Source organism: Sinocyclocheilus anshuiensis, unplaced genomic scaffold (assembly GCF_001515605.1).
Source record: "Sinocyclocheilus anshuiensis isolate Anshui unplaced genomic scaffold, SAMN03320099.WGS_v1.1 scaffold1341, whole genome shotgun sequence".
NCBI lineage: Eukaryota > Metazoa > Chordata > Actinopteri > Cypriniformes > Cyprinidae > Sinocyclocheilus > Sinocyclocheilus anshuiensis.
Genome location: NW_015553274.1, coordinates 892,529 through 913,002, shown reverse-complemented (window position 1 = coordinate 913,002; position 20,474 = coordinate 892,529). Strand labels below are relative to the sequence as shown.

Genomic DNA, 20,474 nt, shown 5'->3' with positions numbered 1-20,474 from the left:
GAATGCTTGTGCCTGTATTTAAGCATATAAAATCACATATAAGCCAGTCGAAAGTAATTCCAATATTTAGTTTTAAATGAGTGCAGTGAAAAATACATTTTTGCTTCCCAGTGTCTGCCATTTTCATTCCAATAAAACCTAAAGAAGTCTGTTTATCTTTAGACTTTTTTGGTTAGACTATTTTTACATATATTGAAATAGTAGTTATTATTGCAGTCTATTAGTGACTCTTGAAAGAGTAACTATTATTATTATTATTTTTATTGAAAGACTTGCGCAACCCAAATAAGGGTGGAACTGGTTGGTGAATTTTTGTGGCTGTCTGAATTTGAGTGCTAATGTCGGCTATTTTACTCAGTTTTCCCCATCAGTTCAGTAGCTTTTTATTTGAACTGTGGTAAGATTTGTCATCCATGACACATTCTTCAAGAAATGGTATTGATTTTTTTTTAGCTTAACTTCAGCTCAAAATTATTTTAGAACAAAAAAGAGTTAGATAAAAAAAATGATGGCTGTCTGCTGGCAGTGCGCTGCTTCTGTACATTCAAATTAATTTCAGTTCAGTTCACAAATCTTCCTGACAATATTCACTGTGCTATTTAAATCCATTAAGTGGTTTGGCTGAACTTCACTATCTTAACTGTATATTTATTATGACTGAGTTACAGTAAGTGAACCTTGGTTAAAGATGATTCATAACTGAAATTTGTCTTTATTTGCTTTCAAATGGGATCTGTATGATGCCAACCTAAAAACCTCTAAGTGCTTATATCACAGTAACTATGCCACATTATACCAGCTTGTGGGAGCATTTCATGGCCTAATGATCACATCAGCACTGCCATAATAGTCATCACCTTTGAACTTAAGGTCATGAGTTGCGAAAGGAACTTACCATTAACAAAAATCAATTCTAACAAGATACCTACTGAAGAGTAAAGTGGCATTACATTACAGTGATAATTATTAAGGCCCTTTGTTTGTGATGTTTAACTTTTCTGAGTATATTTCTGCCCCAAGAAGGCAAATACTTAAAAAGCACACTGAAACCTACTTAATGTATGTTTTTGATGATCTTATCTTTTTAACTAAAGCTTATGCTTTTTTAATTACCTATATAAAACAGTGGTTCTGAACCAGGGGGCCCACTATAGGGGACATTAGCAAACCTCCAGAGGGGCTGCAGGATGACTTTGAAGTATTTGAACTGATAAAATTGTATTAATATATTTAAATAATCAAACTCTAATTTAAATACAAATTTCAAAAAATGTAAACTGCAACTAAACTTTAACTTGTATTATTATTTTATATTTTCTTATTGAAGAACATATACCATTCTTGAAATTTCTAGAATCAAACAAAGAGTCATGTTAATTTAATATCAAGACCAGTTTCTATTAGCCTAAAAAAAAGGTCTGGAAAAAAAAAAAAAAAAAAAAAACTTTGGTCATAATTGCAATAGAAATACCGGAAATATCTAGCCTACATGGTGAGTCAAGAAGTTTAAGAATCACTGATTTAAAATGGATGTTGGACTAGCTACATTGTGAAGAAACACGGATTCTTATTTATTTATTTGGAAAAGCATCACAAGATGCACCTCATGAAATTCGTTGAGAAAATTCTTAAGAGTGTGCAATCCTGACTATGGTGTTTCATGGATAAACTACTGAAATGTTGCTTTCCAAAGCCGAGCAGTTCCATTATGCCCCATCAGATGTCGCTTCACCCATTCTCAGCATTTCAAGTTTGTATTTACTTGAAAGGTCCTTCCTTCCCTCTGAAATCTACTCAAATTCCCGTTTCTTCCTGGTTGTGCATGGCAACGCTCTCGGATATATAACGTGGTTTAGGATGCATAGACAACTTTACACAATGTTATGGTGGGTGCTTACGAAATACAGTTTGACAGCGTTGTACATGTTATAGGTTTTGTACGTGCTAAGTCCTTGTTTGCTAGCAGGTGATTAGCCTGACTTGTTTGTGTAGCAACTAGCTATCTGGTGTGTTTCATCGCCTGCTTTGATATGCACAGGCCAGTGTGAGTGTAGACTAATCTCTAGACTTGTCTTTTGCAATTTAGTCAAAGATCATTGACTTTGTCAAAATGTATTTGACTTAATTAGCTCGCCAGTGCTACCAAACCCTGAACCTAAACGGCAGCGTCACATCATTGGAGGCCTTATGCTCCGTCTGACAGATCTGGACATTTACCGGGAATAATCGATTGTTAATTTGAAACTTACTAGTTACGTCTGATTCAAACGGTTCATAGACTTGTCCTCTTCATCTGACTCAGTTTAACGTGCTAACGTTACGTGGTAAGACGTCCGTTTTAAAATGACAAAGCATCTCTTGTGTGTGTGGTAATTAATTATGCGATATTATTTACACTAGCATGGTATGTCATAACTTGTGCATAATATGTATATTGTATTGTCTGTGTAGGTTTTGAGACACAGCCCCTTATGAACTGCTCTTATTCTAGCAAATTCAGAACGTTCCTTTAACGTTAGCATATGGATCCTGTTTGGTTATTTTTGGAACCAAGTAATAACGTTCTAGGAACGTTTTGTGTATCTTCTTTTTTTTTTTTTGTGAGAGCCTAAAGAGAGTATGCATAACGTTCTTTAATGGTTATTTTAGGTTTTATTTTATAATGAAAACTAATGCTACTGAACGTTCTGGGAACCAAACATTTTATTTAGTCAAAATCTGCTACTGTAAGTTACCAGACTAACAATAGCAAAAGCTTTACATTGAAATATTTCATGAAGATTAGTTTATTCGTTTTTGTACGAATTTGATTATAGAATGATTCCAAATCCAATCTCTAAAGAAGAAGCTACACAATGGAGGCTTTGAGCAAACAAACTGCAGCTGTTTTACTTTAACATCATGCATCCTGTGCCAGATAATGTGTTTTGCCATTGTATTTCAGAGTCCCTTATTATGGCCACTGGAAGTCATGTTGGAAGTAATGCAGAAGTCCACAGGCTCAAGCAGGCCCAGCCCCATGATCTTCTCAAACGTATGGTTTGTTCTGGAGATGAGAAGAATATGAGGGAGGTGAGTAAGAGGATTTGTTTCAAAAATTGCTTTAAAATAGACAAATTGTTTGTAGTGTATGTGCTGGTTGGGATTAATAGGGGTTTTTCAGTTTACAAATATAATTTTCAGTATTTTAATGCTGTAATACACTACACGACTTTTGTCCAGATTGTGTCAGATTTTAAGTGTCGTTTAGTATATTCAAGCCTTTAGGAATGCTAGCTTTAACTGTGATCTCTTTTCAGGTGGATTATTCACTTAAGGACGAAACCGATCAAGAGAGGTATGTTTTTGGACCATAGCAACTCAATGACCTTTTATATTATTCCTTGCTTTGACAAGCTGATTTTGTAAAATGTCAGTTTGAAGATATGAGCAAGCATTATTCTCCATCCCACAGATTTCCAGTGGGCCGTTGTGTGCACAAATACAGCAAAGCGAAGCGAGCGGTGGTTAGCAAGAAGAAAACACGTCACTCTGGGGTGGGATCAAGAGTATGTCGGAGATCGCCCACCACAAGCAGGACATCTGACATGGCAAACAAAGAAAATGAACTGACCTGTGCTGATGACGTGCAGGCTATTCTTTACAGTGACAACTGTGGGTTCCCTGTGAACTCAACAGACACCTCAAAAATGGCAGGAGCTGGCACCAAATACAGTGATTATTTCACTGAGGTGAGATATGCTGCATGCTAATGCTAATATTTTTGCTGACTATGTTCTTGTCATTCTAAGCTAAAACTTTCCTGTGTTGATTCTAAAATCTTCAACCCCTCTATATCTGCAGTATCAATCATGGCAAAGTGTGATCTATAATAAAATTGTATTATTTGTACTAACTTTGTATTATTTGTACTAATCGTTTGTTTTTATTTCAGTTATCAAAGGACCATGAAGCAATGACTCATGTGCTCTTTGGAAGAAATCTGAGACTGAATGTTGCTTTGACTCTTTGGCGGAAGAACGCAAGTGAACTAGTTGCATATTTGAACAGGTTAACAGTTTTTTTTGTTAATTTTATTTAGCAAGGATGCATTAAAGGGATAGTTCACCCAAACATGAACATTTTTCTTACACAAACACATCGATTAGCTTCAGAAGGTATTTGTTAACCCCCCAGAGCCATGTGGAGTACTTTTTATGATGGATGGATGCATTTTTTTGGGCTTCAAAATCTCAACACCCATTCACAGCCATTATAAAGCTTGGAAAAGCCAGGACATTTTAAAATATAATATAATTCTGATTGTATTCATCTGAAAGGAGAAAGTCATATACAACTAGGATGGCTTGAGGATGAGTAAACCATGGGGTAATTTTTGGGTGAACTATCCCTTTAAATTGATCTAAAGTCTCAGTAAACTGATATATATATATAAAACTGCAGCATATTAGAATGATTTCTGAAGGTTGATATGGCTGAAGACTCAAGTAATAAATTACATTTTAAAATATATTAAAATAGAAAAGTTTGAAATTGTAATATTTCACTGTTTTTGCTGTATTTTTGATCAAATAAATGAAGCCATGGTTGATCGAGAGAGGCATCTTTTAGAAACATTGAACGGTAGTGTATTGCAGGCATTTATAGATTTGTCTTTACAGCATGCTAAATGGCCCTCTTTCTCATGTTTTTTTGGCATAATTGATGCTTGCAATTCTACATTTTTATGAATACCATAGTAACCAATTTACTTTTTTTCCAGAATACAAGACACAGGGGTGCTTGTTGATTGTTTGCCTGTATTTACTAAAAGGTAGCCTAATTAAAACCTATTTAAAGTCAAAGTTTGTTGACTTTTGCTAGACATGTTGTAGATTTGATAGACATGTTATTTCATACTAATTTCTCCCTCTATAGTCTTCAGGAAGAACAACCGTGTGTTTCAATAGGCTGTTGTGTTGACCTTTTACCACAAGTGAAAATGATTCTTAACACTAAATATGAAGAGTAAGTATTTTGTCCTGTATTTTTTATTTGTCATTGCTATTTATTGTCATTATACATTTTGCCCAAGTTTAAATTAATCTTTTAAATGGTTGAATCTTTTCCAGACACCTCATTGTAGCTTTACACTGGGTTCAATCTATCATTAAAAAATGGTGGTCTGAGCTCTCCACAAACAACAAAAGCTTGCGTGATGGCTTTTCAAATGACAGGTGCTTCATTTTTATTTGTATATACGGAAATAAAATGACAGAACAACTTATTAATGTTTGCTGGAGGGTGTAACTGAATATGTTTGCATCCAGCAGGAATGTTCAGGCAATGAAGACGATGCTTCTTGAACTGTGGGAGGGGAAGAGACACTTAAGTTCAGTTCCAGGAACTGTAGGAGAAACGGCAAAGGTGGAGTGTTTTGTACATTTTTTTTTTCTTTGAATTGAAAAATTGCAACTGTTTACAAAAAAAAAACAAAAAACAGTCTTACCTTGTCTCCTTTCTTGTCCTCTCGTCCACAGGTCATAGAATCATATGTGTCACAACTGCGCTGATGTATCATTGTAGCACACTATGGAGATAACCACTACAAACTCTTGGTGTATTTAAGCTCTTTGATTGGCTTGGAGCTGGTGATTCTGAAGCCCAATAGGCTGTGGTGAATTTGGGATAGATGAACTGAACGTTTCAGACACTCCAATTTCAGCACTGGAGGAATTCTTCCTGCAGGCACTGAATGACTGCTTCACATTGAAGTGGACTTGCTTAGGGGCACATAATCAACTCCATGAGACTCTCTGGAATCAGGCAACTCACTGAAGTGCCAAGCAGAAGTTTTAACTGTTGCACTTGTGCTATGGTGTGAATCTGCTTAAGTGGATGTGATTGTCTAAGTGTACCTTTTATGAGATGTGTTTTTTTTTCAGTCATGCACTTGAATTGCAGGAGTTTTAAGTTATTAGTGTGTTGTTGTCCATTGCCTGATCATGAATGGATATTTAAGTGTAATGTGTACATAGTTATTTTCTTTTAATCAACTTTCAAATAAATTTACATAAACTGAAAGTTTTATGATGTTTATTTGAATATTTGCATTTTATATGTTTTAAAAAATGACAATAACAATCATGTTAAGGCACAACCCCAATCAAAAGGGATATTGTCAAAAATTGACTGATTGGTTAAATTTAATTGCAAATTATGTTTAATTTGCGTTTATTGTGTTCTTTTTGAACCACTGCGACAAACTGAACCGGGAGACACGTAACGCAATAAACAGCAGTATGTGCCTATGTATGGATTTACTCGAACCAACTGGAGTATGTATGCTGGACTAAAGTCCCCTTCTATAGTCTTTGGCTGGACCGCAGTGCTGTAGTCATTCATTCAAAACGAACTGTTTAAATATCCGGTTTGCCGCCCATAAACTCCGATAATCACGTGGTGTAACATGTTCTTCCGGTCTCTGCGTTCGTTCTGAGTTCCGTTTACTATTTGCTTCCTTTAGTCCTATTCCCGTGGTCCAGGTTGACGCGTAGTGAAATATTGTACATTTTAAACGTCATATATATCGTGTGACAAAACACGATGCAACAAATGAAACGTCTATTAGATATATATGTGGCGTTGCAGGCTCTGTTTGCGTTGTCATGGTGTTTTTCCGACGGAGAGCCGGGGCCTGTAGCAGGTTCTCAGTCGAATGGAGACCGTTTCAAAATCGAAGGGCGAGCGAGCGTTCCCGGAGTGAAAACACAAGACTGGATCTCCACAGCCCTAATCCTGGTGGAAGGAGAGGAATATGTTGGTTTTCTCAAGTGAGTTACCAGCAATGCTAACGTCAAACAGAGTGATGTAACGTAAATATTAATTTGTGTGTGTCAGTTTTCGATTTACTGCAGCGTCTCCATTAAATGACTTAAATCTCAGTTATAATAATCTCGTTTGAAGCTTTCTGTTATATAAATACGATTTCTAATGTATTTGTGAAAAATGTGTAGGTTGTATGTAATATCATTGCAGGGCATTGTAATTCAGATTAGATGGGCAGTGGTTTTATAACAAGCCTTTAAACGTTTTGCCAAGATGACAGAATTAACCACATCAATTTCCCTCGCAGGACTGATGGGAGCTTTGCTGTCAACGATGTGCCCTCTGGCTCATATGTGGTTGAAATCGTATCATCGTCTTTCAGATTTGATCCTATTCGGGTGGACATTACCTCCAAAGGGAAAATGAGGTGGCTAACATTCCCAATTTATTCTACCTTCTTCTAACAGTTCTTTTCGTAAACATCTAAATTAATCTCACAATGTTATTGAACCATAGGGCACGCTTGGTGAATTACATCAAAACATCTGAAGTTATTCGACAGCCGTACCCTCTTCAGATCAGATCCAGTGGTCCACACACATACTTCATGAAGCGGGAAACTTGGGGCTGGACTGATTTTCTGATGAACCCAATGGTACAGTCATATAATGGTTTCTGTGTGTTCGATTCTTTCAGATGTATGTGGTTGCACTTTATTTACTGGAGATTAAGCAGTCATTGTTTATTTTAGGTTTACTTATTCTTTAACTAGAATTTTTATATCCTCTACTTTAGATTAACTTAAGCATTACAAAGATGCATTTTCAGAGCTGTTTATAATAATGTATTTTAGCTATGGCATAAGTGTTGTTGATGGTTTCTAATCGATCTCGTGGCTTGTGTTTTAAAATATTTTGTTGTCCTTAGGTCATGATGATGGTTCTTCCCTTATTAATCATTGTCCTGCTCCCAAAGGTGGTAAATACTAATGATCCTGAGATGAGAAAGGTAATAAAAAACATAGCATGTAGTACCTACAAGTAGGTACAGACATTCTCATCCACTGTATGTTGCTTTATTTATACAATTTAATGCCTTTTTTTCCTGCAGGAAATGGAGCAATCTATGAATATGTTGAACCCTAACCCAGAATTGCCAGATGTTTCTGAATTTATGACAAAATTGTTCTCCAAGGGCTCCAGTAAGTCTGGAGGAGGCAACAAAGGCAGCAGAAGTGTTGCTCTGAAGAGGAGGTAGTGCCGTGTATTTTGTCGGTTTTCTTTAACACTGTTTTACTGGTTTTCCTATTTTATATATATATATATATATGTATGTATGAACAGTTTCTTTTTCAACTGAAATGCTTGACAAAACAAGACTGTGTTTGCACTGTGCTACTTTTCCATACTTAATTGTCTTCTTTGGATACATTGTTAATAATCAGATCATTTTAGTCATTGTAATGATACTCTGAAAACTAGCCTATACGTAAAATTTAGTAATGGATAAAACCAGTACAGATCGAGCAAGGCATGAATTCATTTTTTTTAATTTTTTTTTTATAGAACGTAGCTAAGATGTTTTAACTTTAAATTTAGAATGAGTGAGAAAGTAAAGTATTTGATTGAACAGTTAAAAGATAGTCAGTTTTGCTAAAACATTTCAATATCTTGTAATGCAATTAATGTGATGGTAGTCTATGCTTTTACTGCTGCTGTGCAAAAGATTCGTCACACAGGTATGATTCCTTCTCAGAATTGAGGTTAATAATACAGTTTCACCTCAGTTATAACTTGAATAAAAGCGAAGTAGTAATAAAAGCTTTAAGTACAATTCAGCATAACGTTGTTGGTTGGCTGTTGAGTGCTTTGGGTTGATGCAACAGCTGCAGTACGGCTGTACTGATTAAGTCAGATTCAGAATTTAGTACTCACTGTATGTATTTGTTTTACTCATTTTGTCACAAGCATTCTGGGATATTTTAAAAGCACACTTGAGCTTAAAGGTCAAGATAGATGAAAAATATATAATGAGGGTCCATTTTTGCAGTGATACCATGTGTATTTCCATACCAACCCAAGGAGGTGACATTGACCCCAATTCTGTTTCATAACTACTTGAAATAAAGTTTTTAGGTTATAATATTTACTATATCTTGTTGGGTTTGTACAAGACTGTGAATGAAGATGAGAAATGCACAAGATTTAAGCTATGAAGTATAATCTTATTTAAACTGAATGGAAATAAACTGGTGGAAAATATCCGTCTTATATGTCTACTGTTCTCAGCATGATGCTTGCATGGTAAAATGTGTGGAGATCAACATTTAAACCACATTTCATGATAAGTGACTGGTAAACAGTTGCTAGTATATCAGTGGGTAGTTGTTGTAGCTTTAGTTTTACTCAAGAAATTAATGGAAGATGGAACCCCTGCCAAATCCAGACTGATGTTTCAATTAGTTGGGTTAATCTCATGTTAAAACATTTATTTCACATCAAATTAAATGGTACGTCATCACGAGAGTAGAGACTTGTTAAACAATATGAATGGAAAACAGCCAGGCAACATTCATAACTGTGTTTATATGATGTGTTAATGTTCAAGTGAGTTCATCTAATTCTTGGCACCACAAAGATTTTTTGTATTTAATATGGACCAGTACACATTCGGGATGCTGTAGAAATGTCAAATGTGTTTTCAGTGTTGGAATCTAAATGAATGCCATATAAATTAATATTTCATCCAGAGTGATGCTACAACCTTTTTGTGTGTATCTCTCTAGTAGACAGTGATGGTTTGGCAGCTCCAAAATCTTAAAATCTATATCTAACATTGTCCAGTTCTGCAAACATGATAATAATAATACAACAACATTGCTTTGCACACCATTTCAATATGTTTAAGTTTGTATGCATGCATTGTCACTGACATGACCAAGCCGTACAATACATGAAAATCATTTTATCACAAAAAGTTAACCTTGTAATAAACACTGTATGTTTGATTTATAATAATTTAAAAGTTCACATTCCATATCTTTATTTATTGTCCTCACCATCCCTAGCCCTAGACATTTCACAATATTAAAATACACTGTTGTGTAAACATGTTAAATGAAAGCAGATTAGAAGCTACATTAAATATTAATAAATTATATCATTTTCCAAATCAATATAGCAATATAAACAAAATGTACACAAAAAATATGACCTAGAAAATTGTAAGGAATAATAAAGGAATATGGTCTGTGGCACTGTATGCACAACATAACCTGAAATGTAATTTTAGTGCCCATTTAATATAGCTATCTTGATCATTCAGAATGCTCTAAAATCGGCCACTTCCGTTGTGTTACTTCAGTATTTAATGGTTTTGACCACACCAGTACAGTTTCTCCTCTCCTCTATTCTTCTTCCACTTGCAGAGGACTAACATCCAAAAGGTCTTCTGGAAGGTCTTGTTGCATAGGGCATAACACATGGGGTTGATGGTGCTGTTGACATAGCAGAGCCAGTAACCCAGATGCCAGAGGGACACTGGGATGCATTCAGAACAGAAGGTGGAGATGAGCACCATGATGTTGTACGGGGTCCAAGTGAGGAGGAACACCAGAAGAATGGCGCTGAGAGTCTGAGCAGCCTTTTTCTCCTTGATAAGGACCATTCTTTTCCGCTTGGTCATCTGGATCTTCAAGTTTGGATCTTCTGGTTTAGTAGAAGAGGATGTGGATGAAGGAGCCTGTGGCACTGAGGACTGACAATGATCTGTGTTTGTTCTATCGGCTTCGGTACTACCTTGCAAAGCGGTGATGTCGCTAAGGATTGGCTTGAACTTGTATGACATACATTTTTTATTGTTTGTCTGGGAGCATTTTGCAAGATCACTTAGATATTTGCTGTCTTCATAACAGAGCAGCTGTCCATTTCTATTGGCTGTCGATTCTTGGTTCTTGAATGATTCTCGTGGGGTTGTCTCAGAGACTGACCGCTCGTCATCCTCTGATGATGTGTAACTGTTCAGGGTGCTGACCTGGTCTGATTTTGTCCACAAGTCCTCAGACTGCAATGTTGTCCTAGTTACGTAACTCTGGTTGGACGAAGACCATGATGCTTGAGTCCCGTCCCTCTTGTTTTTAAAGCTAAAGCATCGTAGTATTGGCTTTCGTACTTTAGGGTCTTCATGGCTGTCCAGCGATGGATATCCTTGGAGTTCTGCCAAGTTCTTAGTGCGTTTTTCTGTTTCTTTGTAGATTTTGCAATATAAGATTGTCATGATGGATACCGGGACATAAAAGGCCGCTATGGCTGTCCCAAATGTAATTATGGGTTCTGAGAAAAACTGGATCTGGCATTGGTCAGTAGGAACCGTCCTCTCTCCAATAAAGTACTGCCAGCACAGAATGGGTGGAGCCCACAATATAAACGATATCAACCACGCCAAGCCAATCATGATGCCTGCACGTTTCGGGGTCCGTTTAGCCCTGTAGGTAAGTGGTCTTGTAATAGAAAAATATCTGTCAAAGCTGATGACCAGCAAGTTCATCACCGATGCATTACTTGCAACATAGTCAAGAGCCAACCACAGATCACAAGCTATATTCCCTAAAGACCAGTATCCCATGAGAATGTAGGATGTGTACAGGTTCATTGAGAACACGCCGATAATGAGGTCTGCAAAAGCTAAACTGAGTAAGTAGTAGTTGTTAACAGTCTTAAGTTGGCTGTTGACCTTGAAAGAGAGCATCACCAGCACATTCCCCAATATTGTGATTAGACTCACGACAGCTGATACTGTTGCAATGGTTATAACTTCCAACAGACTGTATGGGGCAGGCAAGATAGCGGAGACATTTCCACTTGCGGTTAAATTTTGAATATCCATGTTCATCCCGTTACCGCTGATCGGTTAGAAAACTCTGGATGAAATTTTCACTGTAGGAATGTTCAGGCAATGAAGACGATGCTTCTTGAACTGTGGGAGGGGAAGAGACACTTAAGTTCAGTTCCAGGAACTGTAGGAGAAACGGCAAAGGTGGAGTGTTTTGTACATTTTTTTTTTCTTTGAATTGAAAAATTGCAACTGTTTACAAAAAAAAAACAAAAAACAGTCTTACCTTGTCTCCTTTCTTGTCCTCTCGTCCACAGGTCATAGAATCATATGTGTCACAACTGCGCTGATGTATCATTGTAGCACACTATGGAGATAACCACTACAAACTCTTGGTGTATTTAAGCTCTTTGATTGGCTTGGAGCTGGTGATTCTGAAGCCCAATAGGCTGTGGTGAATTTGGGATAGATGAACTGAACGTTTCAGACACTCCAATTTCAGCACTGGAGGAATTCTTCCTGCAGGCACTGAATGACTGCTTCACATTGAAGTGGACTTGCTTAGGGGCACATAATCAACTCCATGAGACTCTCTGGAATCAGGCAACTCACTGAAGTGCCAAGCAGAAGTTTTAACTGTTGCACTTGTGCTATGGTGTGAATCTGCTTAAGTGGATGTGATTGTCTAAGTGTACCTTTTATGAGATGTGTTTTTTTTTCAGTCATGCACTTGAATTGCAGGAGTTTTAAGTTATTAGTGTGTTGTTGTCCATTGCCTGATCATGAATGGATATTTAAGTGTAATGTGTACATAGTTATTTTCTTTTAATCAACTTTCAAATAAATTTACATAAACTGAAAGTTTTATGATGTTTATTTGAATATTTGCATTTTATATGTTTTAAAAAATGACAATAACAATCATGTTAAGGCACAACCCCAATCAAAAGGGATATTGTCAAAAATTGACTGATTGGTTAAATTTAATTGCAAATTATGTTTAATTTGCGTTTATTGTGTTCTTTTTGAACCACTGCGACAAACTGAACCGGGAGACACGTAACGCAATAAACAGCAGTATGTGCCTATGTATGGATTTACTCGAACCAACTGGAGTATGTATGCTGGACTAAAGTCCCCTTCTATAGTCTTTGGCTGGACCGCAGTGCTGTAGTCATTCATTCAAAACGAACTGTTTAAATATCCGGTTTGCCGCCCATAAACTCCGATAATCACGTGGTGTAACATGTTCTTCCGGTCTCTGCGTTCGTTCTGAGTTCCGTTTACTATTTGCTTCCTTTAGTCCTATTCCCGTGGTCCAGGTTGACGCGTAGTGAAATATTGTACATTTTAAACGTCATATATATCGTGTGACAAAACACGATGCAACAAATGAAACGTCTATTAGATATATATGTGGCGTTGCAGGCTCTGTTTGCGTTGTCATGGTGTTTTTCCGACGGAGAGCCGGGGCCTGTAGCAGGTTCTCAGTCGAATGGAGACCGTTTCAAAATCGAAGGGCGAGCGAGCGTTCCCGGAGTGAAAACACAAGACTGGATCTCCACAGCCCTAATCCTGGTGGAAGGAGAGGAATATGTTGGTTTTCTCAAGTGAGTTACCAGCAATGCTAACGTCAAACAGAGTGATGTAACGTAAATATTAATTTGTGTGTGTCAGTTTTCGATTTACTGCAGCGTCTCCATTAAATGACTTAAATCTCAGTTATAATAATCTCGTTTGAAGCTTTCTGTTATATAAATACGATTTCTAATGTATTTGTGAAAAATGTGTAGGTTGTATGTAATATCATTGCAGGGCATTGTAATTCAGATTAGATGGGCAGTGGTTTTATAACAAGCCTTTAAACGTTTTGCCAAGATGACAGAATTAACCACATCAATTTCCCTCGCAGGACTGATGGGAGCTTTGCTGTCAACGATGTGCCCTCTGGCTCATATGTGGTTGAAATCGTATCATCGTCTTTCAGATTTGATCCTATTCGGGTGGACATTACCTCCAAAGGGAAAATGAGGTGGCTAACATTCCCAATTTATTCTACCTTCTTCTAACAGTTCTTTTCGTAAACATCTAAATTAATCTCACAATGTTATTGAACCATAGGGCACGCTTGGTGAATTACATCAAAACATCTGAAGTTATTCGACAGCCGTACCCTCTTCAGATCAGATCCAGTGGTCCACACACATACTTCATGAAGCGGGAAACTTGGGGCTGGACTGATTTTCTGATGAACCCAATGGTACAGTCATATAATGGTTTCTGTGTGTTCGATTCTTTCAGATGTATGTGGTTGCACTTTATTTACTGGAGATTAAGCAGTCATTGTTTATTTTAGGTTTACTTATTCTTTAACTAGAATTTTTATATCCTCTACTTTAGATTAACTTAAGCATTACAAAGATGCATTTTCAGAGCTGTTTATAATAATGTATTTTAGCTATGGCATAAGTGTTGTTGATGGTTTCTAATCGATCTCGTGGCTTGTGTTTTAAAATATTTTGTTGTCCTTAGGTCATGATGATGGTTCTTCCCTTATTAATCATTGTCCTGCTCCCAAAGGTGGTAAATACTAATGATCCTGAGATGAGAAAGGTAATAAAAAACATAGCATGTAGTACCTACAAGTAGGTACAGACATTCTCATCCACTGTATGTTGCTTTATTTATACAATTTAATGCCTTTTTTTCCTGCAGGAAATGGAGCAATCTATGAATATGTTGAACCCTAACCCAGAATTGCCAGATGTTTCTGAATTTATGACAAAATTGTTCTCCAAGGGCTCCAGTAAGTCTGGAGGAGGCAACAAAGGCAGCAGAAGTGTTGCTCTGAAGAGGAGGTAGTGCCGTGTATTTTGTCGGTTTTCTTTAACACTGTTTTACTGGTTTTCATATTTTATATATATATATATATATGTATGTATGAACAGTTTCTTTTTCAACTGAAATGCTTGACAAAACAAGACTGTGTTTGCACTGTGCTACTTTTCCATACTTAATTGTCTTCTTTGGATACATTGTTAATAATCAGATCATTTTAGTCATTGTAATGATACTCTGAAAACTAGCCTATACGTAAAATTTAGTAATGGATAAAACCAGTACAGATCGAGCAAGGCATGAATTCATTTTTTTTAATTTTTTTTTTATAGAACGTAGCTAAGATGTTTTAACTTTAAATTTAGAATGAGTGAGAAAGTAAAGTATTTGATTGAACAGTTAAAAGATAGTCAGTTTTGCTAAAACATTTCAATATCTTGTAATGCAATTAATGTGATGGTAGTCTATGCTTTTACTGCTGCTGTGCAAAAGATTCGTCACACAGGTATGATTCCTTCTCAGAATTGAGGTTAATAATACAGTTTCACCTCAGTTATAACTTGAATAAAAGCGAAGTAGTAATAAAAGCTTTAAGTACAATTCAGCATAACGTTGTTGGTTGGCTGTTGAGTGCTTTGGGTTGATGCAACAGCTGCAGTACGGCTGTACTGATTAAGTCAGATTCAGAATTTAGTACTCACTGTATGTATTTGTTTTACTCATTTTGTCACAAGCATTCTGGGATATTTTAAAAGCACACTTGAGCTTAAAGGTCAAGATAGATGAAAAATATATAATGAGGGTCCATTTTTGCAGTGATACCATGTGTATTTCCATACCAACCCAAGGAGGTGACATTGACCCCAATTCTGTTTCATAACTACTTGAAATAAAGTTTTTAGGTTATAATATTTACTATATCTTGTTGGGTTTGTACAAGACTGTGAATGAAGATGAGAAATGCACAAGATTTAAGCTATGAAGTATAATCTTATTTAAACTGAATGGAAATAAACTGGTGGAAAATATCCGTCTTATATGTCTACTGTTCTCAGCATGATGCTTGCATGGTAAAATGTGTGGAGATCAACATTTAAACCACATTTCATGATAAGTGACTGGTAAACAGTTGCTAGTATATCAGTGGGTAGTTGTTGTAGCTTTAGTTTTACTCAAGAAATTAATGGAAGATGGAACCCCTGCCAAATCCAGACTGATGTTTCAATTAGTTGGGTTAATCTCATGTTAAAACATTTATTTCACATCAAATTAAATGGTACGTCATCACGAGAGTAGAGACTTGTTAAACAATATGAATGGAAAACAGCCAGGCAACATTCATAACTGTGTTTATATGATGTGTTAATGTTCAAGTGAGTTCATCTAATTCTTGGCACCACAAAGATTTTTTGTATTTAATATGGACCAGTACACATTCGGGATGCTGTAGAAATGTCAAATGTGTTTTCAGTGTTGGAATCTAAATGAATGCCATATAAATTAATATTTCATCCAGAGTGATGCTACAACCTTTTTGTGTGTATCTCTCTAGTAGACAGTGATGGTTTGGCAGCTCCAAAATCTTAAAATCTATATCTAACATTGTCCAGTTCTGCAAACATGATAATAATAATACAACAACATTGCTTTGCACACCATTTCAATATGTTTAAGTTTGTATGCATGCATTGTCACTGACATGACCAAGCCGTACAATACATGAAAATCATTTTATCACAAAAAGTTAACCTTGTAATAAACACTGTATGTTTGATTTATAATAATTTAAAAGTTCACATTCCATATCTTTATTTATTGTCCTCACCATCCCTAGCCCTAGACATTTCACAATATTAAAATACACTGTTGTGTAAACATGTTAAATGAAAGCAGATTAGAAGCTACATTAAATATTAATAAATTATATCATTTTCCAAATCAATATAGCAATATAAACAAAATGTACACAAAAAATATGACCTAGAAAATTGTAAGGAATAATAAAGGAATATGGTCTGTGGCACTGTATGCACAACATAACCTGAAATGTAATTTTAGTGCCCATTTAATATAGCTATCTTGATCATTCAGAATGCTCTAAAATCGGCCACTTCCGTTGTGTTACTTCAGTATTTAATGGTTTTGACCACACCAGTACAGTTTCTCCTCTCCTCTATTCTTCTTCCACTTGCAGAGGACTAACATCCAAAAGGTCTTCTGGAAGGTCTTGTTGCATAGGGCATAACACATGGGGTTGATGGTGCTGTTGACATAGCAGAGCCAGTAACCCAGATGCCAGAGGGACACTGGGATGCATTCAGAACAGAAGGTGGAGATGAGCACCATGATGTTGTACGGGGTCCAAGTGAGGAGGAACACCAGAAGAATGGCGCTGAGAGTCTGAGCAGCCTTTTTCTCCTTGATAAGGACCATTCGTTTCCGCTTGGTCATCTGGATCTTCAAGTTTGGATCTTCTGGTTTGGTAGAAGAGGATGTGGATGAAGGAGCCTGTGGCTCTGAGGACTGACAATGATCTGTGTTTATTCTATCGGCTTCGGTACTACCTTGCAAAGCAGTGATGTCGCTAAGGATTGGCTTGAACTTGTATGACATACATTTTTTATTGTTTGTCTGGGAGCATTTTGCAAGATCACTTAGATATTTGCTGTCTTCATAACAGAGCAGCTGTCCATTTCTATTGGCTGTCGATTCTTGGTTCTTGAATGATTCTCGTGGGGTTGTCTCAGAGACTGACCGCTCGTCATCCTCTGATGATGTGTAACTGTTCAGGGTGCTGACCTGGTCTGATTTTGTCCACAAGTCCTCAGACTGCAATGTTGTCCTAGTTACGTAACTCTGGTTGGACGAAGACCATGATGCTTGAGTCCCGTCCCTCTTGTTTTTAAAGCTAAAGCATCGTAGTATTGGCTTTCGTACTTTAGGGTCTTCATGGCTGTCCAGCGATGGATATCCTTGGAGTTCTGCTAAGTTCTTAGTACGTTTTTCTGTTTCTTTGTAGATTTTGCAATATAAGATTGTCATGATGGATACCGGTACATAAAAGGCCGCTATGGCTGTACCAAATGTGATTATGGGTTCTGAGAAAAACTGGATCTGGCATTGGTCAGTAGGAACCGTCCTCTCTCCAATAAAGTACTGCCAGCACAGAATGGGTGGAGCCCATAATATAAACGATATCAACCACGCCAAGCCAATCATGATGCCTGCACGTTTCGGGGTCCGTTTAGCCCTGTAGGTAAGTGGTCTTGTAATAGAAAAATATCTGTCAAAGCTGATGACCAGCAAGTTCATCACCGATGCATTACTTGCAACATAGTCAAGAGCCAACCACAGATCACAAGCTATATTCCCTAAAGACCAGTATCCCATGAGAATGTAGGATGTGTACAGGTTCATTGAGAACACGCCGATAATGAGGTCTGCAAAAGCTAAACTGAGTAAGTAGTAGTTGTTAACAGTCTTAAGTTGGCTGTTGACCTTGAAAGAGAGCATCACCAGCACATTCCCCAATATTGTGATTAGACTCACGACAGCTGATACTGTTGCAATGGTTATAACTTCCAACAGACTGTATGGGGCAGGCAAGATAGCGGAGACATTTCCACTTGCGGTTAAATTTTGAATATCCATGTTCATCCCGTTACCGCTGATCGGTTAGAAAACTCTGGATGAAATTTTCACTGTATTCTTCATGTTCACTTGGCAATGGATAGTCTGAAAACACAATAAAGAGAATGAACACTTCAAAAATAGGAAAATTTGAACAAAACATGCATGTTTTGCGTGTGACACCTATAAACAAATACAGGCTAAATAAACATCACATCACAAGCTTTACAATTAAACTTGGGATTCTAAAGGCAAAACACTACAGGCAAAAACTTAGTTTTTCATGCACTGGTCAATTTTGATATTTTGGGCTATTCAGCACTATTATATTGTTTCCATAACAAGAAAACATCCAAAATACACATTTAAGTGCTAATTTTTATTACTTTTTATGTATTTGCATCTCTAGTTTTCAATTATAAATATCTACCTTTAAAGGCCAAAAATCTCCACTTCAGTAGCATTTACATAAACCAAACCTTCCTGTTTTATTCTTCTTAATGTTTTTAAGGTTTTTACAAAGGGGTTTGTTTATATATAATTCAGAGAGATAAAAATGGATATCCAAATTCCCCTTTGTAAAAACCTTTAACTCTAATATGTCAAGAAAATTAAACAAGGATTTTTGAACCTGGCCTTATTCCATGTTGATATTTCATAGATTTCAGAAATATATGCAAATTAGTCCATATATAATTAAATAGCGCCTCGTTTGCGTATTTCATTAAAAAGAAAAACATGTAATACAAAAATATTTTGTACTAATGTACTGTGATTAATCAACTAGTGAATTATAGTGATATCTATTCGCTTTGTTTTGACCTTATTCACCCGTGGTGACTTGACATAAATTAGTAATTATAAAAAAAAAAAGAAAAAGGGAAAAAAAAGTTTTAATATTTTTTAATTTAAGTTTGAATAATTACTAATTTTAGTTTTTAATTTTTGAAGTATTTTTTCTTTCAATATGTCAATATGTCCTAAGTCAAAGAGTTCATCCTTCAAATATATAATAACTGTCATTTACATTCCCTTACGCAAAGGAATGACAGGACTGCATGAGCATCGAGTCAGATCTCACATGCCCCACACACCGCTGGTCCTACTGCTTTTGATACTAGTCATACTCATACAGTTTTCCCTCAGCACTTTGGATCTGATGCACATTTTTCAATTGATAAACTAGCATTTACCATTAGGCGGAACTAGTTGAACGGGCGGAACGTTTCCCCATTGACGAGGGTTCTCTTTTAAGTGTAACAGCTGTTGTGGTGTTACACGATTACAGTCTCGGCATTAGTTCTAATTTTCATGTCCAGTTATGGAAGGCAGACGTGGACGCGGTGGGCATTGGAAAAGAGGAGGTGGATGTGGAGGTGGTGCTGAGTCCGGCAGTTCGGGAGAGCACAGGGGTCGCGGAAGAGGAGGACACCACCATCGTGGAAAAGGCAAACGGGATCATCGTAGAGGAAGAGGGCGAGATTTTGGACCTCCTGCAGACTTTAGAGACTTTCGACGAGTGAGTGTCACCCATAAAAATCTCCATGGCAACCATAGTTTCTACAGAAATACCATAGTCACTGGTAATACATTGGATCAAATAATTATTGTTATTTTTACTATAAAACTCTGGCATTAGACACAGATGACATAAAAATAAATATAAAATATATGAAAATAAAGTGACAAGCATTCAGAGAGACTCACTGTTTTAATGAGGTTAATGTTATAAATAATTAATTTATGGTATTAATGTAGTAACAATATGTTGACTGTGGTTAACTTTTAAGGTTTTCACGAATCTAATAAAACAAATGGATTATGTTATGCTTGCTCACTGTCATCCTTTTTCTGATCGCTTTCCAGAATCAAGATGACAGTGAGAACAAAGAAAACATTGAGCAAGAGGAGGAGGACAACACCTTCTCTAGACGAAAGCTTGAGCCCAACTGGGACCGTTATGAGGAATTAGAGAAAGAAGAAATGAATGAAGATGTTCCCACACAGAGAGGCACAGACTATCATGGCCTCCTCACTTCAGCTGGTAAGACGTGATCTAAGACCACTTAGATCTGTGTCATATTTCCCCCGTGCCTCCTATACAGCTCATGCAGGCAGTAGATCAAAACCAAAATGAATGTAGAACAACAATGGTGTTAACCAGTTGTCCTGCTGTGTGCTATTGAGATACGAAAGGGCAACGAGAAGGGCAAAGCTCTATTTCTGTTGCACGGTTGTATCTGATTAATGGAGGACTCCTCTCACGAGCAACAGTTTTTGCCATGTTTACAAATAGCACGGTGAACTACCATTACTAACCACAGGGTTTATTTTAAAGGGGTCATATGATGCGATTTCAAGTTTTCCTT

General features: G+C 36.7%; 6 protein-coding genes across 9 annotated transcripts in view; 4 read left to right on the top strand and 2 right to left on the bottom strand.

Annotated features, from left to right (window-relative positions):
- The first annotated feature begins 1,721 nt into the window (after positions 1 to 1,721).
- LOC107668266 (KATNB1-like protein 1) lies at positions 1,722 to 6,041 on the top strand. 3 transcript variants are annotated; one of them, XM_016460086.1, is made up of 10 exons: positions 1,722 to 1,886; positions 2,945 to 3,072; positions 3,300 to 3,337; positions 3,455 to 3,731; positions 3,935 to 4,050; positions 4,763 to 4,813; positions 4,918 to 5,007; positions 5,112 to 5,216; positions 5,310 to 5,406; positions 5,520 to 6,039. In XM_016460086.1, the coding sequence occupies exons 2-10, from the start codon at positions 2,956 to 2,958 to the stop codon at positions 5,550 to 5,552; spliced, it is 924 nt and encodes a 307-aa protein (XP_016315572.1). In that variant the 5' UTR covers positions 1,722 to 1,886; positions 2,945 to 2,955; the 3' UTR covers positions 5,553 to 6,039. The 3 variants fall into 3 exon arrangements, with proteins under 3 accessions (XP_016315572.1, XP_016315574.1, XP_016315573.1); XM_016460088.1 differs by having other exon boundaries at positions 1,723 to 1,886; positions 5,313 to 5,406; positions 5,520 to 6,037; XM_016460087.1 differs by lacking the exon at positions 1,722 to 1,886 and adding an exon at positions 1,943 to 2,324 and having other exon boundaries at positions 5,520 to 6,041.
- A 418-nt stretch (positions 6,042 to 6,459) lies between these two features.
- LOC107668264 (ER membrane protein complex subunit 7-like) lies at positions 6,460 to 9,068 on the top strand. The gene is made up of 5 exons (XM_016460084.1): positions 6,460 to 6,812; positions 7,115 to 7,234; positions 7,324 to 7,462; positions 7,735 to 7,815; positions 7,918 to 9,068. Exons 1-5 carry the CDS (start codon positions 6,586 to 6,588, stop codon positions 8,062 to 8,064), a joined length of 714 nt encoding a protein of 237 aa, XP_016315570.1. The 5' UTR covers positions 6,460 to 6,585; the 3' UTR covers positions 8,065 to 9,068.
- Positions 9,069 to 10,173: 1,105 nt separating this feature from the next.
- On the bottom strand, positions 10,174 to 11,719 carry LOC107668256 (muscarinic acetylcholine receptor M5-like). The gene has a single exon (XM_016460072.1). The coding sequence runs from the start codon at positions 11,695 to 11,697 to the stop codon at positions 10,174 to 10,176; it is 1,524 nt and encodes a 507-aa protein (XP_016315558.1). The 5' UTR covers positions 11,698 to 11,719.
- A 1,175-nt stretch (positions 11,720 to 12,894) lies between these two features.
- On the top strand, positions 12,895 to 14,543 carry LOC107668257 (ER membrane protein complex subunit 7-like). The gene is made up of 5 exons (XM_016460073.1): positions 12,895 to 13,247; positions 13,550 to 13,669; positions 13,759 to 13,897; positions 14,170 to 14,250; positions 14,353 to 14,543. The coding sequence occupies exons 1-5, from the start codon at positions 13,021 to 13,023 to the stop codon at positions 14,497 to 14,499; spliced, it is 714 nt and encodes a 237-aa protein (XP_016315559.1). The 5' UTR covers positions 12,895 to 13,020; the 3' UTR covers positions 14,500 to 14,543.
- A 2,065-nt stretch (positions 14,544 to 16,608) lies between these two features.
- LOC107668210 (muscarinic acetylcholine receptor M5-like) overlaps positions 16,609 to 20,474 on the bottom strand; it is an 8,667-nt gene continuing 4,801 nt past the window's right edge. The window contains exons 1-2 of one of the 2 annotated variants that reach the window (XM_016460006.1): positions 19,200 to 19,257; positions 16,609 to 18,210 (exon numbers count right to left, since the gene is read on the bottom strand). In XM_016460006.1, the coding sequence (XP_016315492.1) occupies positions 16,609 to 18,132 (1,524 nt within the window). In that variant the 5' untranslated portion in view covers positions 18,133 to 18,210; positions 19,200 to 19,257. Of the gene's footprint in view, positions 18,211 to 19,199; positions 19,258 to 20,474 lie in introns of those variants that run through there. The other variant, XM_016460005.1, reaches the window with a different exon arrangement.
- The window catches only part of LOC107668212 (cell death regulator Aven-like), a 23,811-nt gene continuing 22,670 nt past the window's right edge, over positions 19,334 to 20,474 (top strand). The window contains exons 1-2 of the mRNA XM_016460007.1: positions 19,334 to 19,624; positions 19,972 to 20,149. Of these exons, the coding sequence (XP_016315493.1) occupies positions 19,427 to 19,624; positions 19,972 to 20,149 (376 nt within the window). The 5' untranslated portion in view covers positions 19,334 to 19,426. The remainder of the gene's footprint in view (positions 19,625 to 19,971; positions 20,150 to 20,474) is intronic.

Bases quoted from the DNA above. Each gene is read 5' to 3' on its own strand.
- LOC107668257 (XM_016460073.1), top strand. From the start codon at position 13,021: ATGCAACAAATGAAACGTCTATTAGATATATATGTGGCGTTGCAGGCT. The intron at 13,248-13,549 runs GTGAGTTACCAG...TTTCCCTCGCAG, and splicing joins GAATATGTTGGTTTTCTCAA to GACTGATGGGAGCTTTGCTG. The intron at 13,898-14,169 runs GTACAGTCATAT...TGTTGTCCTTAG, and splicing joins ATTTTCTGATGAACCCAATG to GTCATGATGATGGTTCTTCC.
- LOC107668264 (XM_016460084.1), top strand. From the start codon at position 6,586: ATGCAACAAATGAAACGTCTATTAGATATATATGTGGCGTTGCAGGCT. The intron at 7,235-7,323 runs GTGGCTAACATT...ATTGAACCATAG, and splicing joins ACCTCCAAAGGGAAAATGAG to GGCACGCTTGGTGAATTACA. The intron at 7,463-7,734 runs GTACAGTCATAT...TGTTGTCCTTAG, and splicing joins ATTTTCTGATGAACCCAATG to GTCATGATGATGGTTCTTCC.
- LOC107668266 (XM_016460087.1), top strand. From the start codon at position 2,956: ATGGCCACTGGAAGTCATGTTGGAAGTAATGCAGAAGTCCACAGGCTC. The intron at 3,073-3,299 runs GTGAGTAAGAGG...ATCTCTTTTCAG, and splicing joins ATGAGAAGAATATGAGGGAG to GTGGATTATTCACTTAAGGA. The intron at 5,217-5,309 runs GTGCTTCATTTT...GTTTGCATCCAG, and splicing joins GATGGCTTTTCAAATGACAG to CAGGAATGTTCAGGCAATGA.
- LOC107668256 (XM_016460072.1), bottom strand. From the start codon at position 11,697: ATGAACATGGATATTCAAAATTTAACCGCAAGTGGAAATGTCTCCGCT.